At 42.7% G+C, this 19,439-nt stretch overlaps 1 protein-coding gene across 3 annotated transcripts in view; it reads left to right on the plus strand.

Moving 5' to 3' along the window:
* The window catches only part of IGF1R (insulin like growth factor 1 receptor), a 304,252-nt gene that overhangs the window by 222,917 nt on the left and 61,896 nt on the right, over nucleotides 1–19,439 (plus strand). For all 3 annotated transcript variants that reach the window (XM_041753582.1, XM_041753584.1, XM_041753583.1), the window contains exons 3-5: nucleotides 8,967–9,279; nucleotides 12,850–12,998; nucleotides 16,116–16,260. In XM_041753582.1, coding sequence (XP_041609516.1) covers nucleotides 8,967–9,279; nucleotides 12,850–12,998; nucleotides 16,116–16,260 — 607 coding nt within the window. The remainder of the gene's footprint in view (nucleotides 1–8,966; nucleotides 9,280–12,849; nucleotides 12,999–16,115; nucleotides 16,261–19,439) is intronic.

Genomic DNA, 19,439 nt, shown 5'->3' on the forward strand with positions numbered 1-19,439 from the left:
AGCCCATGTTTACAGCTTACCGGTGATTAAATTGGGCAGTTAATAACCCTGGACAGTGATTAAATCTCTGTGCCTCCATTTGGTCAGCTACAAATGAGGATGATGATACCCCATGTGATTATTAGGAAGATTAATGTAAAGGTACTGAATGGATTGTCAAGCATGTGGGAAATGCCCCCATGAACGTTAACTTTATGTGAACCTAGAGACCTGTATTCAGATCAAAGTTGCATCCATATAGGAGAGTCTCAAACAGTTACTACGAAAAAGAAGACAGGAGTTTTCAGCAATTAGAAGCTCAGAATAAGCTATCTCGGTGTGATGCTGATAGTTAAAGATCCTTCAGAGATTACCCCAAGGATGCTGCCTTGGTCACAGAAGACCACCATTGGTCTCCTAGTCACCTGGTATTCTATGCTGTCCCAACTACTTTTGCTGTGTTAAGAATAGGTTTGAGGGCAGATGTTAAGAAGCAATGGTATTCATGTATGTTACATGAGTATAACTGAGTAAGGCACTCGGAGGGAGGCCAGAATAACTGGCTCAGAATTCTGAGGCTGAGTATTTGCAAGTCTGACCTATGAAGAAGAAAGCCTCTCTTCCCCCTGAGTATCAGACAGCTGAATGAGGCCTGGGGAGTGCGGAGTGTGCCAGGGAGGAAAATGCATTCTCTGGGGGTATAAGGAAGTACTTGGTCAAGGTTGGGGCTGCCTGGCCATTGAAATAGCACTTTGTCTAAGGTAATGAACCCCCGAGACATTGCTTGAAGGCTTACCTAGGTTTTTATAGAGAAGTACCTGAGACAGGCATGAGTTGAGTGCTCTCTGAACTGTCTTTCCAGTCTAAGACTCTCTGCTTGGATGACAGTGGTGAATATGACTGCATAAGTACTTGTTGCTTCTGAACTAGAGACAGATCTAATGGCCCTAGGAGCTTCTTGCACAAGGCTGCCTGCTATTATTGCATGTTCCAAAGTGGTCCCCTTAGGTGGAGTGGAAGGTTGAAGAAGACCATTAACTGGGGAGCTCAGGGGGAGGGGTGGTGTGGTGAGGAGCAGACATATGTAACTTCTTGCTCCTCTCTATAAACCTCAGTATTCCAGAAAATTAACAGGTTCAAACACTGTGGCCCACCCTTTTTGCTCACCAGCCCTTCTGTGCTCAGTGGGAGTTTTGTTCCCAGGCCTCTCTGTGTGTCTGCATGCATTCCCAAAGGCCCTGGTTCTCACCATAACCTTTCCAGTGGGCGCACTGAATACTTTTGATCCAAAAGAGAAGACGAAGTATCTTCATGATTGTAACCATTAAAATGTCTCTCTTTCTGGCTGCTACTGTGGTGGAATGTTTTCCCCAGCACAGGAGGAGGTTTCTTTTGGCATAGAGAGGAGAAACATTGTTGCAAATGTGACTTCTTTTGTGAACATTTAAGACATGGGTTGCCACTGGAACTTTCTTTTTCTGTTGGTAACTGATTTGGCTTACCCAATATCGTTTTCTAGGCAGAAGCTTATCTTGGAGTTGTTTTAAGCTCCACCTGGGATTTCTAAGCAATGGTTCTCTAGAGTTTCCCATTCGCCAGTTCTCAGGATGTCAAGAAACTTGACAGTCGATTCTTCTTGTCTTCCTTTGGAGAAAATTGTGCTTTGCTATATGTGTGTGTGTGTGTGTGTGTGTGTGTGTGTGTACACACATATATATGTGTGTGTGTGTATACATATACATATATATACACATACACACACAATACATGTATGTGTGTAGCTCACATATAGTGTGGTACCAGGGTTATTTAGTTTTATTTATGGCCTCTAAGCATTTTCACATAAGCCTGCTTTTCCATGCTAGCTGACTTATTTAGAGAACTCCAGACTAATACACTGGGATAAAATATAGCAGCTCTCCCTGAACTAGGGAAACCTTGATGCTCCTCGCCACTCTGCTCCCATTGATAGAGCTCTTTGCTTTGGGGTGATGGGTAGGGAGGAGTATGTGCATGAGGATAAAAGGGAGGACAGATTGAAGATTATTTTATGTGGTAAAAGCATCCAGTGTACACCAAGCAACACATCTCTGACTGAACTTATCTTTCTGTCCCTCCAAAACACAAAAGCTCACTACACTTCCCACATTCTCCAGATGTATCTTGAATCTGCCTGCTTCCCCCCACCTGTATCACCGCGTCCTTGATCTAGACCAGCATCATGGCCCATGGAGATGGCTACTGTGATTCTGTGGGCCACCTGTCTATCCTGTTTCCCACTCAGCATCCAAAATGATCCTCCAAACTCCTACTTGTGGGTTAAAAGGCCCTCCTCAAGTCTCTCTACCTCCGGTGTCACCCTCTTCCCTCTCTGTCTCCTGCACCCCTCCAGTCCTGAAAACCTTGGTCAGTCACACATTCATCCTGAGTCTGGTTCTCTTGGCCCATGCTTCCCATCAGCCCCACCAACACCTGCTAGCTCCTGCTGGCTTTTCAAGCTTGGGCCTGGCAGTCCCTTCTCCTGGAAAGCCCTCCTCACTGGTCCCTTGCTTGTCCTTCTTGATACAACCATTGCCTGCCCTCTGGGTGGGGAGCCCTAGGAGGGCTGGCTGTCTTATGCTTGTCAGGACCTAGCCTAGGGCCTGGCTCGTAAGGCTGATGATATTTAACAGTCAAAAGGAACCTTTCTCATCCCCTCACCTATGGCTAAGTAATACCTGGAGGACAATGTTGACAGCCTTGAGTGGACTTGGGCATTCAGCTGACATAGCTGGTGTCTTTCACTTCCCCCTGCCCTCCATGGTATCTTATGGAATCAGCTCCTCCCCTGGCAGAACAAGAAAACCATAAAATTTCTCTGGCCCCTGTATGTCTCTGATGCACTTTGGAGTTGAAGTGCACTTTCCCGGAGTTAGGAAAGGCATCCCTTTTTTTTTTTTTTTTTTAAATGGAACAGTGGTGTGTCACTTAAGGTAGCCAAGAAATCATTGTCTTTAACCTGTGTTCTGAGTCAGAAGCTTGACGTCATTCAGACATCCACGAACCTGTTTCTATTCTTTAGAAGTTATTTGGGATAAAATTGTGACTAAGTGGCCCCCTTTCCATTTTTTGTTCCTTGAGAAGAGGTTGAGTTTCCTACCTTCTTTTCCCTTCCAACAGAACACTTTATAATCATATACATTTTTTAAATGGTTGCTTTTGAGTAAAGTTTGTTAACTCACAGGCAAGAACAAAAGTAAATGTTTAAAAAACAAAACCAAAAACAAACCAGGAATGCCTGGGTGGCTCAGTGATTGAGCATTTACCTGTGGCCCAAGTCGTGATCCTGAGGTCCTGGGATCAAGTCCCACATTGGGCTCCCTGCAAGGAGCCTACCTCTCCCTCTGCCTATGTCTCTGCCTCTTTTTCTGTGTCTCTTATGAATAAATAAATATTTTTTTAAAAAAAATCCCGAAAGAACTTACTGAATATAAGGACACTGGGGAGAGAGAGAGTTAAAGGCTGATGTGTGACTTATTTCCCATCCAAGAATGAAGAGAACGAGCTTTTATATGCAGCGCCTCATTTTTATGTGACTGTGACCCCAAATCAGTCCTTTCAGTGGTAGATGTGGGACATGCCTTAGCTTTTCTGACAATTTAGATCGGCTATTGTTTTTATTCTTGGTCATCCTAAGAATTCCAATAAGTAGAAGGATCTTGTGAGCAAAATATATTTGCTTTTCCCCTCTATATCTGTTAGTTTGTAGCAGCTTCCATTTTCCTTTTATTTGGAAAAGTAGAAATGCTTTTAATCACATTAGGTGTGCTCCTTCATGGAAGCCAGGGAAGAGGTTCCCTTCCTTTCTCCCATAGCTCTGTAATTGGGAATTTGGTAACTGAACTAAATTTTAAGTTTTGGCATTTGTATGGAGCAGCCATCCATCTGCTGGCGAGATGCACTGACCAGGGCTTTTTGAGAAATCCCTTAATAGTCCTAAACACTAATAATATTTATATACATTGAGATGAGACAAAATTTACAGCAGGCTTCTGGGGCTGACTCCAGGACTCTAGTCCTGAACTTCCCACATGTTCTCCTGCCTCCCAGAATCCTCTGATTCTGTGGCAGCCGGGGGAACACCAGCTTCTGTCCCTGGAGCAGCCTCTTTCCATTTTTTGTCCAGCAAACAAATCACCTCTCTCCTTTTTCCTCCTTCCCCATCACATTCCATTTTTATTCCCCTCGCGTATTCAGTATGGGTTGTGTAGTGTGGATGATGTATATAAAGGAACCCCTTGATTTGTGATCCCTTTAAGAGGAATTGTTCTGCTTATAAATAACATGATTTTACCTAATTTAAGCTTTGCTGAAATTCCTTCTGAAGGCAGCTCTCATTGCTAAAACAGAACCCTAATTCCCCAACCTGTGTGCTACTTGTGGCAAGAACTGACCATGGAGTTTCATGTAACATGTGCCTTTGAAGGGTCTCAGAGGACCACTGCCCAGAGATGCCATTTCCATTGGAATGGGGAATGGAATGCAAAATATATCTGCAGATACTTTGTCAGGGTTTTGGATTTTTTTTCCCCTTTCTTTCTCCTGCTGGAAATGCCCAACATTTGCATCTGGGGTAAGCCAATTCTCAGCATGTGCACAGGGATATTTTTTTCTATTCTTTTCAATGCTCTTGAGTTTTTCGTACTATTTAGTATTAATGTCTGTTACTTAAGATTTTACATTGCATGTCATTTAAATTATAAGTAAGGGGAAGGGGGCTTTGCAAGCAGATATTGGTCCCACTTAGGCTCTGTTGATGAGTGTAAGATCCTTTTTTTTTAAGATTTTATTTATTTATTCATGAGAAACAGAGAGGAGAGAGAGAGAGGCAGAGACACAGGCAGAGGGAGAAGCAGTCTCCATGCAGGGAGCCCAATGTGGGACTCGATCCCGGGATTCCAGGATCACACCCTGGGCCAAAGGCAGCACTAAACCGCTGAGCCACCCAGGCTGCCTGATGAGTGTAAGATCCTTAATCAATTTTCCCTTCCTCCAGTCACCAAGCATGGTGGTGGCTGATGCCTGAGAGCACCTGCCGGGGACTTCAGTGCTTCTAGTGGGGTGTCTGCTCCACACAGCTGGTTGGTGCTGACCCTAGAGACTGAACACAGGGTTCTTCAGCCAGTTTCATTTTAGCCACATGAACCCATGGGTCTGTTATATCATAAACCTCATAGGGGCAGCAGGACAAGCCTATATCTCTCCTCTCCCCTCACCTGATCCCTCTCTGTCAGTTCTGCCCCCTCTGGTCATTGTAACCTCTGTGCTGCTGCCCAAGAACCTTCCCAATATGAAAATCTGACCGTGTTCTGCTTAGGATCTTCAGTGATGCCTGTCAGCCACCAGTCAGCATCTAGCCCCCTGCTATCTTCACGGGTACCTGGTCCTCCCACCACAGTCACTGGATTGCCTTTACACACATTCCCATGTGATCTCATCTGTGCTCTTCTTTATTCTTATCCTCCTTGTCTTTCACCTTTCAGCTCTAGCCTCAGCACCTCTTCAAAACTGTTCCTGGTGCCCAGAGCATGCCACGAACCTCCACTCACCCCTGTACTTAGCTGGCATATTGCCCATTCCTTGAGGGCAGGGTCTGGCACACAGGTGCAGCATGTTGCTAAGTGGATCAACAACTAAGGATAAATGGACTTATGTTCCTCTTATTACTTTAAAACCCCGTACTAAAAGAGAGACAGCTTGTCTCTTTAGATCTTGAGCCTTGGAGTTACCTCCATAATGGATATATTTAAAATTAAATAGTTGTTGAATCTATTTGATAATATTAAATGTCTTCAGGTATGAGATCTGATAGTAGTGTGTGTGTGTGGGTGTGTATGTGTGTGTGCGCGCGTGCGCGCATTTACTACAGATAATACTAGGCTTGTAAATTCAAATTAATGTTACACTCTTCAAGATTATCACCTTGGTGGACAATAGATGTATCGCCACATTTTTGTAACTATCTATAACACACACTTTTTTTGCTGTGCTCAGAGATACTTTCTCCTTGTTATGTATTGGGTAGCTTAGTTTTTGGAAATAGCCAGAAGTCACTGAGGCAATTCTGGTAAACAAAAGCAATATAAACCAACAGGAATGGTTTTCTTCTTTGCTTATAAGTAGCCCTGAAGGTGTGTCTCAGGATTTTTTCAGTTGAATCTAATGAATAGCAGGCACATAAATAAGATAAAACTTTTTTATTTCTCTCTCATATAGAAAAGTCTAGAGGTAGGAGTTCAGGGTTAGCATTTTGGGGGACCAAGATCCTTTTGTCTTGTTCCACCTTATTTTCTTTTTAAGAACTTATTTACTCATGTGAGAGACACAGAGAGGGAGCACAGAGAGAGAGAGGCAGAGACACAGGCAGCGGGAGAAGCAGGCTCCCTGTGGGGAGCCTGATATGGGACTCGATTCTGGGACTCGATCCTGGGACACTGGGATCAGGCCCCAGGCCGAAGGCAGATGCTCAACCACTGAGCCACCCAGGCATCCCTCTTGTTCCACCTTCTTAATGGGCTATCTCATGTCCAAGATGGCTAGTTGAGCTTGATGCATTGCTTCTGCATTCTAGCTGGCAAGAAGGAAGGGCATGCTCACTCTGTTTGAAGGAACTTTCCGGTAAGTACCAGCCAAAAAAGTTTTATTATATCTCACTGGTTAGGACAGACGTCACTTCTAGCTATGAGAGAGACTAGGAGATATAATAACTACCTAAGTGGCAAAATGCCCAATTAAAAATCAAGGTCCTATTACCAAAATAGATAAAAAGAATAAATAATGGAAGCCAACCTATGGTCTCTGCCAAAGGATAATTTCAAAGGAGAAACTTGCAAAATTATTTTAAGAAGCTTGAGAGTATCATGAGAATTTATCCGTTTTCTTCAGAGGTGACTATTCATTTGAATGTCCAAGTTCTGATGTTCATTTTTAAATTCACCTATTTGCAGTAAAATAGGAGCTCTTGGATGCAGTTAGTGGGGTGTAAATTGGTAGAAACTTTGCAAAGGACAGTTTGACCTGGCTAGGTCAATTCTGGAAATTTATCCTAAGTAAATGATTAAAGATTCTCATGAAGACTGCAGTGTTCATTATATTAATAAAATGTTGGGAATAAATGAAATGTTTCATAGTAGGAGACACTATATAACTTATACTATACTGTGAAATGCAATGCAGCTGTTAAGTGATTATGGAATTCACACTATATTTTGCCCAAAAAAAAGGTTTCAGGATGATTTGTTCCTTTTTTGTAGATATTTATATATACACGCACATGTATAAGAAGGGACCTGGGGGAATCCACATGAATATATTGATAAAGTGGGCGTTGGGGGCAGATGGACTAGATGTGCTGTTTATTTTCATATCTTATTTGTGATATCTGATTTTTTTGAGCACGTATTTTGTTTATAAGGAAAAACAATGATAGAATCTTCACTAAATAATGCATTTCAGAGTAAATAATATATATATTTAAATAATTTTGTGTTGTTTCCCAGCTCAAGAAAAGGTAGGAAACATATAATGCAAGCCAGATTTCATATTTTGTTGATTTATACTTTATTTGCTAGTGAGGCTAACAGCCCCATAGAGTGTGATCATTACGTCGTCGTTATGGAAATAAAATGCCAGCTCATCTACTTGGGACATGAATCGTGGATCTCTGACACTGTTTTCACTTAAGTTTAGCAGAGTGGCTCAGAAAAGATGGTTTGTAATATACTGTGAGTCCTCTGGGCTGGGAGACACTGCCCAACCTCCCCTTTTTTTTAAAATTTGAGAATAACAATCAGACACAGGGACTTCTTGAATATATAATAGGTTAGAATATGTGAATAGGTTAAAACCATCATTTTTTGGAGTAAGACCATTGATACACAAGCAGACACAAACTTTTCTAAAGCCATTTTGTAAACCCAAATAGTATCAACTTTACTATATTTCTAGTTTAATCATTTTAAAAACAAATCATTTTTAAGTTATTTTTAATTATTTTTACTAATATATGTAATAAAATAATTTTTAAAAGAATCATTTGTGCACACCAAGGCTTTTCAAGGTATTTCAAGGAACACATTCAAAATGCAGAATGGGGATGCCTGGGTGGCTTAGCGGTGGAGAGTCTGCCTTCCACTCAGGTCATGATACCAAGTCTGGGATCAAGTCCCACATCAGGCTCCCTGCTTCTCCCTCTATGTCTCTCAAGAAGGAAGGGAGGGGGCAGCCCCAGTGGCGCAGCGGTTTAGCGCCGCCTGCAGCCCGGGGTGTGATCCTGGAGACCCGGGATCGAGTCCCGCATCGGACTTCCTGCATGGAGCCTGCTTCTCCCTCTGCCTGTGTCTCTGCCTCTCTCTTGCTTTCTCTGAATGAATAAATAAATAAATCTTAAAAAAAGGGGGGGGGGAGGGAGGGAGGGAGGAAGGAAGGAAGGAAGTCTTTTTAAAAATGCAGAATGAAAAAAAATGCAGAATGAACAGTGCATGATGCTCTTAAAAGGAATAATATGCTGTATTGTTCCCACAGGGCTACTACATTATCACTTGGCCTCAGGCAAACCTCTAATGTGGATATCACTACCCCCAATTTATAGATGTGAAAAGTGAGGATCAAGGTCAGAGAAGTTAATGACTCACCAGGAGCAAACAGGGAGTAAATAGGAGAGGCTAGACTTTAAACCTTGGACTCGAAATGCAGAGTATTTTCTCCCTGCCTTAATGAAACTGTGGATATGCTCTGTAATATACTGTCAGTGCGAGTTTACCACGGGCTGGGGAGCCGGGAGATGCTCCATGTGTGGATTTCGTGGGTAGGTGGGTGGGTGCATAGGCGATTGTCTGTCACCAGGGCGACCTGGTTGGGCCAGTGCCCCAAGGTCAAAGCAGGTCCAGCCCAGAGAAGGCCGTCCAACCCCTGCCAGGCTCACCTGTTTGTCCCCTCTGCCCCCACAGTGTGCCCGAGCGCTTGCGGGAAGCGGGCGTGCACGGAGAACAACGAGTGTTGTCACCCCGAGTGTCTGGGCAGCTGCAGCGCACCGGACAACGATACGGCCTGTGTGGCCTGCAGGCATTACTACTACGCAGGCGTCTGCGTGCCCACCTGCCCGCCCAACACCTACCGCTTCGAGGGCTGGCGCTGCGTGGACCGCGACTTCTGCGCCAACATCCCCAGCGCCGAGAGCAGCGACTCCGAGGGGTTCGTGATCCATGACGGCGAGTGCATGCAGGAGTGTCCCTCTGGGTTCATCCGCAATGGCAGTCAGAGGTCAGTCACGCAGTGCACCCCCCCTCCACCCGCTGCCCCCCTGGGGAACAGGGAGGTTAAGGACAATGGGTCCACTCCAGAGGGCTGGCATAACTGACATTTTATATGAGATTCCAGGAGCAATTGCTTCCCCCACCCCATCAGCTTGTTTTATATTGCCTTTTGGAAGTATACTGCCTGGCCATTGGAAATTAAGTACCTGATTTGCTGGCACTTGGTACCTGGAGATCACACATTTCCCCTCCCTGCACTGGCCAGGCTGCCTGCCAATCAGGGGGTGCTGGGTGTGAGGGAGAGCTGGGAGGACTCATAGATTTAGTGCTACTCTGCACCAGCCTTGTGAAGTCTTTGGGAGTGCAGGAAGGAAGGACAAGCCAAGCCCCAAACAGCGTCCTTGAGGCAGCCAGAGTCCTAAAAGTCTGTTAGCACAAACTCCATCCTGTGCCCACGCTCACAGCCATGAAGAGTAGCCAGGAGCTCAAAGTAACCGTACTGTCCATCAGTACCTGTTGGTCTCTCTCACTTCCTCCACCATCACCTTTGCTTGATTTTCTCTGTCTCTCTCATTTTCTTTCCTGAACGCTGAGACTTACTTGGGAAGCAAAGACATTCTTTACAGCACACAGCATCCCTCTTGTGTATGCCAGCTGGACTTCTGTAAATTTGTTGGTTTATGTTTTTGAAAAAGCAATAGTGGCATTGTTATAAAATATAGAACTGTAGCCCTGGACACAAAGGAAGACCAGAGGTTTGGGGTCCTCGAGCTCTTTCCTCCTCTATGTAGAGCAGAGAACTTTTAGGAAAGAATAGTTCAGTTGCAATGGGCCAAATGCTTCCTTCATCTTCAAACCAAAGAGAAAAACTCACAATCCTTCTCAATATTAGACACAGAACAACTTTCCACCTGTTATAATGTCTTTACTATTGTAATAACAAAAATTATTCTGAATACTTTTTAAAAATATAAGTGTGCCAAGGAGTCCCAATGAACTGTAAAGTATGCATATTCCACCCAGAATAAATCTGCCACATTTTACTCACGTTTATTGGCAACCTTAGAATTTAGGAGGGTTTTCCCAGTACCCTGGGCCATGCCACAGTTCCTCCTGTGGGTGGGAGCAGAGATGGGGCAGCTGGTGCATGAACTGGGAGTATACCATCTTTGTCCTGGGGATACATTGTACTGTAATGTAGTGGGGCCAGAAGGAGGGGAGTGCTGTGCATTTCAGCAATGTTGTTTCTCCCACTGTGGTGCATTTTCAAAGAATCGAGCTGTTATTTTCCCTACTGGTTCTTAGAGTCTGTTCAAAGCTATAGATAATACCTCTTCTATTTTAAAATAAAATACCAACAAGAAAGAATAAATTCCACTCTCAGCCTATTTGACACAGAGTTTAAAATATTTATTAATGCTGTTTATACCCTCTCTGTACCAGAATGGATTCAAGGAAGGTTAATCTATAAACATGTAATCAAAGCACTTCCTTAGAAAAACATTTTTAAAGTACTAGAAGATTCCAAGACATTTTAGCAAAGGTGTTGGGTTCAGAAATTGCTATTTGAATAAAATGTCAGGGAAAACTAAACATAAACTTAACATATGACCTAAAAATTACACTCATAGACACTCAGCCCAGAGAAGTGAAAATATATGTCCATGTAACGTGTACACAGTTGTTCCTAGCAGCTTCGTTGGTGATAGCCAAGGACTTGAAAACAAGTCAGATGTTCTGCAGTAGGTAAATGGTTAAGCAGTCTGTGGTACATCCATGCCATGGACTATTGCTCAGCAATAAAAAAGAGCAAACTGTTGAAATACACAACTTGCAGAGGCCTCAAGGACATTCTGCTGCTGTGTGGGGGGAAAAAAAAGCTGATCTCAAAAGGTCACATATATAGAATGCCATTTATATGACAGTCTCAAGATGACAAAAATGCAGTAGTAGAGAACAGATTAGTGGTTGCCAGGAAGGAGTTAGCAATAGGAGAATAGGGGGTGGCTCTGTGGGAAATCTTCCTGAAGTACTTCTATATCTTGACCACATGAAGAGGACACAAGAGATGAGGTGATGTGGAGTTACACGTACATTGCACCAGTGTTAATTTCCTGGTTTTGATATTGCATTATATTTCCACAAGATGAAACCATGAGGGGAAACTAGGTAAAGGGTAAAAGGGATCTTTCTGTATTCTTGTAACTTTCTGTGAATGTATATCTCAGGATAAAAATTTTTTAAAGGGAGGATGGGGGCATTGGATGGTGTATAGGTGAGTTAGAAGAAATAAAAAACCAAAAACATAAAAAGTGCTGAAGGAAAGCTATTATCCACAGTAGAAATAAGACGGTTGTGTTTGATGTTACAGGAAAGAGAAATATTTCTGTGGTTGGCCCACGTCCTTGGGAAACCTTGCCTGGCATTCTCCCAACACAAAATAGGAAAATCACAGGGAAATTTTGTTTACCTATAAGTCTGTAAACAAAACAAACCCCTGCATCTTTGCCTTAGATATCCAGTAAGGTTTCATTTTAAAAAAAGACTTTCACATCAAAGACTTTCACATAAGCTATCACTTACACTGTTTGCTTGAATGTTTTTTACTTACCCTTGTGAAGTTTAAAAGATCAGTCAAGAACAATAATGTAAACAGACCTGGCTGTCCAGTTCACCATACTATTTATTACACACAAATGCCATAAGATTGTATCATTTGTTAGGAAATCAACACACCTTTGATCCTGGGTCTTGTGGTTCAGCAGCCAGATTAGTGTTTTGTCTGCTGTTTCTTAAATGATGGTAGGGAAGCTGGAGAAATGCCAAGCTCACTCTCTAATCCCTGACTCCTGGAGGTCTGCATCATGTTTGGGAAAGTGTTTGGACCCTTTTGGCTCATGACCAAGTAATGGAAGTTCCTTGCTTTCAGTGCAAATGCATGAAAATAACACTCCAATCAATATGCAAGTTTCTGCAAAACACTGTTGAGAAATAATCTCTGCTGTACTTTAGCAGGACAATAATGGGTCTGTGTTATTCCACCTGTATTTTGAACCTCCTCCCTGGGTTCTGCTGGGATGTTGGCCACAAGAGCCAGACTCCTGTCCAGTGGCAAAGACACCAACGACCCTTTGCTGTTCCTGTCCAGTCTCCCAGCTGCTCCTCCAGGGTGTCCCGGGCAAAGCCACAGCATTAGAGAGTAGCCCTGTTTGCCTGAGGAGCCACCACTGTGTCCTTTCTTCAAGGCTGTTTCTCCCACATGGAACCAGCTGGCTCACCAGCCGACAGCCTATGATATACCACATGCCCTAAGGATGCATCACAGATTTTGTCTGGAAACAGAAATATGCTCTTCCTTTGTAAGCACTTTCTTCCTTTGGTTACAGTTTGAATGGCTTGTCCTGGGGTAGCTTCAGAATGAGATACAGTTTGCCCACTTGAGTGCTTCAAAACAGTTGCTTTTGGTAATGTGTGCTATAAAAACAACTTAGAATAAAAACATTATCTCCATGATTTTTTTAATGCAAGGAGCATAGCACAGTCCTCTGTTTTTTGGTTGATTCTTTATCTTCAACAGCATGTACTGCATCCCTTGTGAAGGTCCTTGTCCCAAGGTCTGTGAGGAAGAAAAGAAAACAAAGACCATTGATTCTGTTACCTCTGCTCAAATGCTCCAAGGATGTACCATCTTCAAGGGCAATTTGCTCATTAATATCCGCCGAGGCAGTAAGTATTCCATCCCCCTGGAAGAGATGGCTGGATCTCTTGGTTTTCTTTTGTTGATGCTTTTACCTCCCACCCACGACTCACAACTGAAGTGCAGGCCTAGAAAAACAACATGGTGTGTGAGCCTCATGCTCAACACCTCTTTTTTGAGTTTCCCTCCAAGATGAAAACAACAACAACAGATTGAAAGAGAGTCTATTTTGTAGCCATTGGCTCAGCATTTATTCACGCCACGGGTCATCATTCATCTTTCTGCTAGTCCAATCTTATGCAGAAGATGCACGTCCTAACACATAGGAGCCCCAAAAGAAGCTGGTGGATCAAAGGTGTGACTCAGCAGCCTCTAGCTGGGGCCAGAGCCATGTGGCTTCAGGTCTAAAGAGTTTTGATTACTTGGAGGTATTGAGACTGAGCAAAGGAAAGAGTTTAATGATACTGCTTTAAAATTTTGTGAAGTCAAAAAAAAAAAATAAAAAAAAAAATAAAAAAATTTTTGTGAAGTCCAAAGTATGGTTAATCTCTACATTTACTTTGGAGACTACCCTCAAAAAATACTAGCATATGTCATCACATATTTAAAGCTTCAATCCTTTTTGATCTTAAACTAACGATGGCTTCTAGCCTTAAATTCTCCACCCCTGGGACTACTCAGTCAAGGTACCAATGATAGTTTCATAACCTAGAATAAAAGTAGTAAGGAGACCTAGAGGTTGAAAGGATTTTTTTTCCCTAAATCCTTTTGCAGAGAAATTTTTAATTTGAGGGGGAAAAATGAGTGATTTATTTATTCTCTGAATTTACTTTTCCTTAATACTGTTTGTTTGGTGAGTAAGCTATGCTCTTATGGTTTACAGATAGCAAAAACACATTTGTGTTCAGTCCTTTTGGATTTTTTGATACTCTTCATTTTTCTTAACTCCCTTCACCCCTCCACCGCAGAGATAACTTTGCTTCCATGTGGCTAGAATTTTCTTAACCTTATGATGCTTCTAAAATTTTATTCCTGGGCACCTGGGTGGCTCAGTTGGTTAAGCATTTGACTCTCGACCTCAGCTCAGGTCTTAATTTCAGGGTCATGAGTTTAAGCCCCATATTGGGCTCCATGCTGAGCTTGGAGCCAACTTAAAATGAATAAATAATGAAGTTTTGGCCCTTTTGCTCTTACTAGATTTCTTAATTTTTAAAAAGATGCCTGCATCCCTAAAACCCTTTGAGTACCTATACCTCATACCTACCCCTTCTTTTTTTCTAAGTATTCATAGCCTGAAGATAAACATTTAATCCACGAATTAAATCCACGAAGAAGTATAATTTGGGAAGGAATCAGTACATATTCATGTTGGTGACGAAATCTGTCTTCCTGTTTATGTCCAATGGGAGAAATCAGCTGGATGTAGAGTGATAAAGACATCTCATTGAAAAGGACATCCCTAGCCTTAACTACGGCATACGTCCTGCCCCACATTTAAAATTCAGGATCTTTTCCTTGAAATATCAACCATGGGCAACTTCTAGTGTTTATAACTTGAGTTTCTTCTAGAAAACCATTAAACTATACATTAAAAGTAGTACCCTGCCCTCCAAGACAGCACCCTTATTCTTTTATTTTTATCAATTCAGAGCAAATTAGAACCTCTCATTAAGCCTTCAACAAGTCATATACAATAAAATCCCATTAGTTGAACCATACTAAATTCATTATGGTATTTATTATAATTTTGGCATAAGTTGAACTGAAGTTTATATTCTTTATTTACTACAAGGAAAAGACAGGCTAAACAGGATTATGGGAAATACAGTGCGTATATGTTATGCTGGTTTGTTTTTTTTTTAAGATTTTGTTTACTTGAAGAGAGCACAAAACGGGGGGAGGGGCAGAGGGAGAAGAGACTTCCCGCTGAGCAGAGAGCCCCACATGGGGCTCCATCCCAGGACCCTCTCAGATCATGACCTGAGCTGAAGGCAAATGCTTAACCAGCTAAGCTACCCACCTGCTTTTTTTTTTTTAAGATTTTATTTATTTATTAATAGACACAGAGAGAGAGGGGCAGAGACACAGACAGAGGGAGAAGCAGGCTCTCTGCAGGGAGCCCGATGTGGGACTCGATTGCGGGTCTCCAGGATCACACCCCAGGCTGCAGGTGGCGCCAAACCGCTGTGCCACCGGGGCTGCCCCTGTTTTTGTTTTTGTTTTTTAAGATTTTATGTTATTAAAAAAAGAAGATTTTATGTTATTTTCACATATGTAGTATTATCAACTATTTTCCAACTGTCCTCTTGTTAGGAAAATCATACATGTGCATCATAGAAAACTTAGAAGCACAGAAATGAATTTTGAAAAATCGCCGGCAGAGGGCAGCCCGGGTGGCTCAGAGGTTTGGTGCCACCTTTCAGCCCAGGGCCTGATCCTGGAGATTCCAGATCGAGTCCCATGTCGGGCTCCCCGCATGGAGCCTGCTTCTCCCTCTGCCTGTGTCTCTGCTTCTCTCTCTGTCTCTCTCTCTCTCTCTCTCTCTCTCTCTCTCTCTGTGTCTCTAATGAATAAATAACATCTCTAAAAAGAAAAAAAAAAAGAAAAATCGCTGGCAGATAACCTAGTGTGTTAACATTTTGTTGTGTTTTCTTCCAGTATTAGTGAGACAGACTCTTTAAATATAGATCTCTGTATCTTAGGAACTAGAAATGCAGCAAAGGCGGTTCCTAATGAGATCGAGAAAATGTTGTTCATTTAGTCATGCCCTTGTATTGGGGAGGCAGTGCTGTCTGTTGACAGAGCGTATTAAAAGACTTTCCCTAGATTTGTCAGCCTTAGCTAATTGGCAGCCTGGTATTTATGATTTTGCCTTCGGTTAATCAGCCTGGGAGCTACAGTACCCAGCCTTCTGGAAAGTCTCCTTCCCCTGCCTCTGAGGGGCCCTGTCCCAAGAGAGGTTGTTGAAAGTCAAGCCCAGGGAAGAATGTTTTTGACAGAGATGGCGGGTCCTGTGCTAAGCAGCCTGAGCCTCAGTGGAACCATGTCCTGCCACGGAATCGATCTCTAGACATGTTTGTGAGAAACCAAGTGTGTCAACCTTATGCTACACGAATGCTCACTAACATGGCCCCCTCTTTGTACAGATAACATTGCCTCAGAGCTGGAGAACTTCATGGGGCTCATCGAGGTGGTGACAGGCTACGTGAAGATCCGCCATTCCCATGCCTTGGTCTCCCTGTCCTTCCTAAAAAACCTTCGCCAGATCTTAGGAGAGGAACAGCTGGAGGGGTGAGTGCTCCAGGTTTCCTGAGCTGACATTCTCCTATTACAAAACAAGTTGCATGCTTTTAAAACTCTGCATTACTAAGGTTAGAGCTCTCTCTTGTTACCAAGAAGAAAGGAAGAAGTTAAGATAAGGCTGGTGCTACCTGTGTGATGGCCCACCTCCTTGGGCAGAGAGTCCCGTGCAGCTGTGATTCTCTATTGTTGGGATATTGCTGTTTTGGAAAATGGTGTTGTGACCAATCAGCCAAGGGCTGCATGTCTGACTGTGACCATGGAAACAGCAGACAGGGGTGCTAATGGGGGTTCTCTGTGCCAAGAGCAATAGGAATGGGTCTCAGGTGCTTATGACATGACTTTTATCCTCAGGATGCTATATACTATGTAAAACTATTTCATCTTTTAAAAAAAAAACACAGGGGCTCCTGGGGGCTCAGTTGTTTGAATGTCCGACTCTTGATTTTGACTCAGGTCATGATCTTAGGATCTTGAGCTCCACGCTCAAAGCAGAGTCTGCTTGTCCCTCTCCCTCTGCTCCCCCCACCATTCTCTTTCTCTCAAATAAGTAAATAAATAAAATCTTAAAAAAAAAAAAGAAAATACAGTTGGCCCTTGAACAACATCATTTGAATTATGTTGGTCCACTTCAACACTTATTTTGTTTTGTTTGGATAAATACAGTGTAAGACTGTAAATGTATTTTCCTTATAATTTTTCTAAATAATATTTTCTCCATCTGACTTCATTGTAAGAATGCAGTATATTATGCACATAACATACAAAGTATGTTAGTCAACTGTTTATGTTATCATAAGACTTCTGGTCAACAGTAGACTATTAGTAGTTAGGTTTGGAGGATGTCAAAAATTACATGTGAATTTGTGACATGTGGATAGTTTATTTTGTTATAAGGAACTCTTTTTTTTTTTTAAGATTTTATTTATTCATGATAGACATAGAGAGAGGCAGAGACACAGGCAGAGGGAAAGGCAGGCTGAGCCACCCAGGAATCCCCGTTATAAGGAAATCTTAATTGGCAAAATTGTTTTATTGATTAGCCTATAGGATTTACACCACTGGCAGAATTTTTGCTTTCTGCTAAGATATGCTATGTGATAGGGATTTTAAACTAGCCAGAGACTTTTCACCACAAGATAAATAAGAGCTGGTGCTTATTGCTATGGTTTCTTTCCAGCAGTTGGCCTTTGTGTACCTCTGCATATATACCTTTCTCTTCATACTTCCTTTAAATACTGCTCTTGCCGGTTTTTAAGCTTTGAAATAAAAAGAGATATCCATTAATGAGCAAATTCCTTCCAAAGAGAATTTGGGGAAATAATTTAGGAAAGAAAGAGGTGAGAAGGTCATGGGAAAGGTTGTCCTTGCTGATTTATCTACCCCGACTGGATAAAGTTACCCCACAAGGGTTTCTTTACAGCCTCCCTGCTTTTCTCAGACTAACTCATGGTCAGTCTTAAATTCTTAAAATTCCATCATCTGATACAGCTAAAGAGAGAGGGCAGCTCTTCATTCCATCCTTGAAAAGCACACTGTGCTCCCCACCGGGAACACTGATTCTCTAGAAGAAAAAACTTCTTTCTCCTTGCAAATCCAAGGAGGCCTCCACTGTGCCCAGCCCCAGAGTGTCCCAAGTCACTTGCATGGCAAGCTGGGGCTCTGCCGTTTTGAGGTGATGGTTTTCATTCATTGTATTAAATTTTATTTTATTTTTAAAGATTTTATTTATTTAGTCATGTGACACAGAGAGAGGCAGAGACATAGGCAGAGGGAGAAACAGGCTGCCTGCGGGGAGCCTGATATGGAACTTGATCCTAGGACCCCGGGATCACAACCTGAGCCAAAGGCAGATAGATACTCAACCACTGAACCAGCCAGGTGCCCCTGTTGTATTAAATTTTAAAGTGAGGGATCCCTGGGTGGCGCAGCGGTTTGGCGCCTGCCTTTGGCCCAGGGCATGATCCTGGAGACCCGGGATCGAATCCCACGTCGGGCTCCCGGTGCATGGAGCCTGCTTCTCCCTCTGCCTGTGTCTCTGGCTCTGTCTCTGCCTGTGTCTCTGGCTCTGTCTCTCCTTCTATCTCTCAAGAATAAATAAATTAAAAATAAATAAATAAAATAAATTTTAAAGTGATTTTTAGCAATTTTTTTTTTTCTCTCCAGGTAGGCTTGTGTTTCTGGAGTCCCTCATGTTCATAAGCACTTTTTTTTTTTTTTTGGCAGATCAGTATCTGCAACTTTTTCTGCTGCTTAACAGTACACATTTTCTTTTTCCAGGCTGAACAAGTGATAGACTTAGAAGGGAAAACTGGAAGGAGAATTTGATTTTTCTGATTGATTGATTGATTGATTGATTGATTTGAGAGAGAGATAAGCAGAAAGGGAGGGAGAGAGAAAGGGAGAGAATCTCCAGCAGACTACATGCTGAGCACTAAGCCCAAAGCAAGGGTGCATCTCGCAACTCTGAGATTGTGACCTGAACTGAAACCAAGAGTCCAATGCTCACCTGACTGAGCCACCCAGGCACCCCAAGAATTTAATTTTTATTAAGAATGATTACACAGTGGGATTACCTTTTAGTCATGCGTTAACTTAAAGTACTAAACCCTTGTATGTAGCTGAGAACTAAGACTAATTTTTATGTGCAAGGATATTTAAGATGCATTTTTCATTCTCTGAAACTTGTATAAAACCTCAAGTCCCAGTGGAGGCTCTTTAAGGATGCCTGCTATTGCTTAGGTATTTGGAACTCCTCCATGTTCAAGGAGGCTTCAGGCCCCTGTCCTGCCATTAACATTTTAGATGACAAGGGAGGGCAAATGGGCCTTAGGTTTTCATACCCTGCTGCTAATCAGTGGCCCTTGAAGCTCTGAGGGTGCTCGGCTTCCAGCCTTTCCTTCCTGCATGTTGCTTCTTAGAGGCCCTCTCTTTAGCTGGGGTGCTTGAGAATCTTGCCCCACTTGGTGGGAGTTGGGTTCTCTCACCTGCCTTCTTCACCCATGACCAAAAAAGGTATAAATCATCCTTACTTGTGATGAACACTGCCATAAGTCTTTGTATCTGAAGTGACTGGTAGCAATAACTCCATTCTTTATTTTGCATCCTCAGACTTAGGAAAGAGACTTAGTTCCAGCTCCTGACCAGCCTTCCTCACTCTAGCAAGGAGG

This window comes from Vulpes lagopus, chromosome 4, assembly GCF_018345385.1.
Source record: "Vulpes lagopus strain Blue_001 chromosome 4, ASM1834538v1, whole genome shotgun sequence".
Taxonomy (NCBI): domain Eukaryota; kingdom Metazoa; phylum Chordata; class Mammalia; order Carnivora; family Canidae; genus Vulpes; species Vulpes lagopus.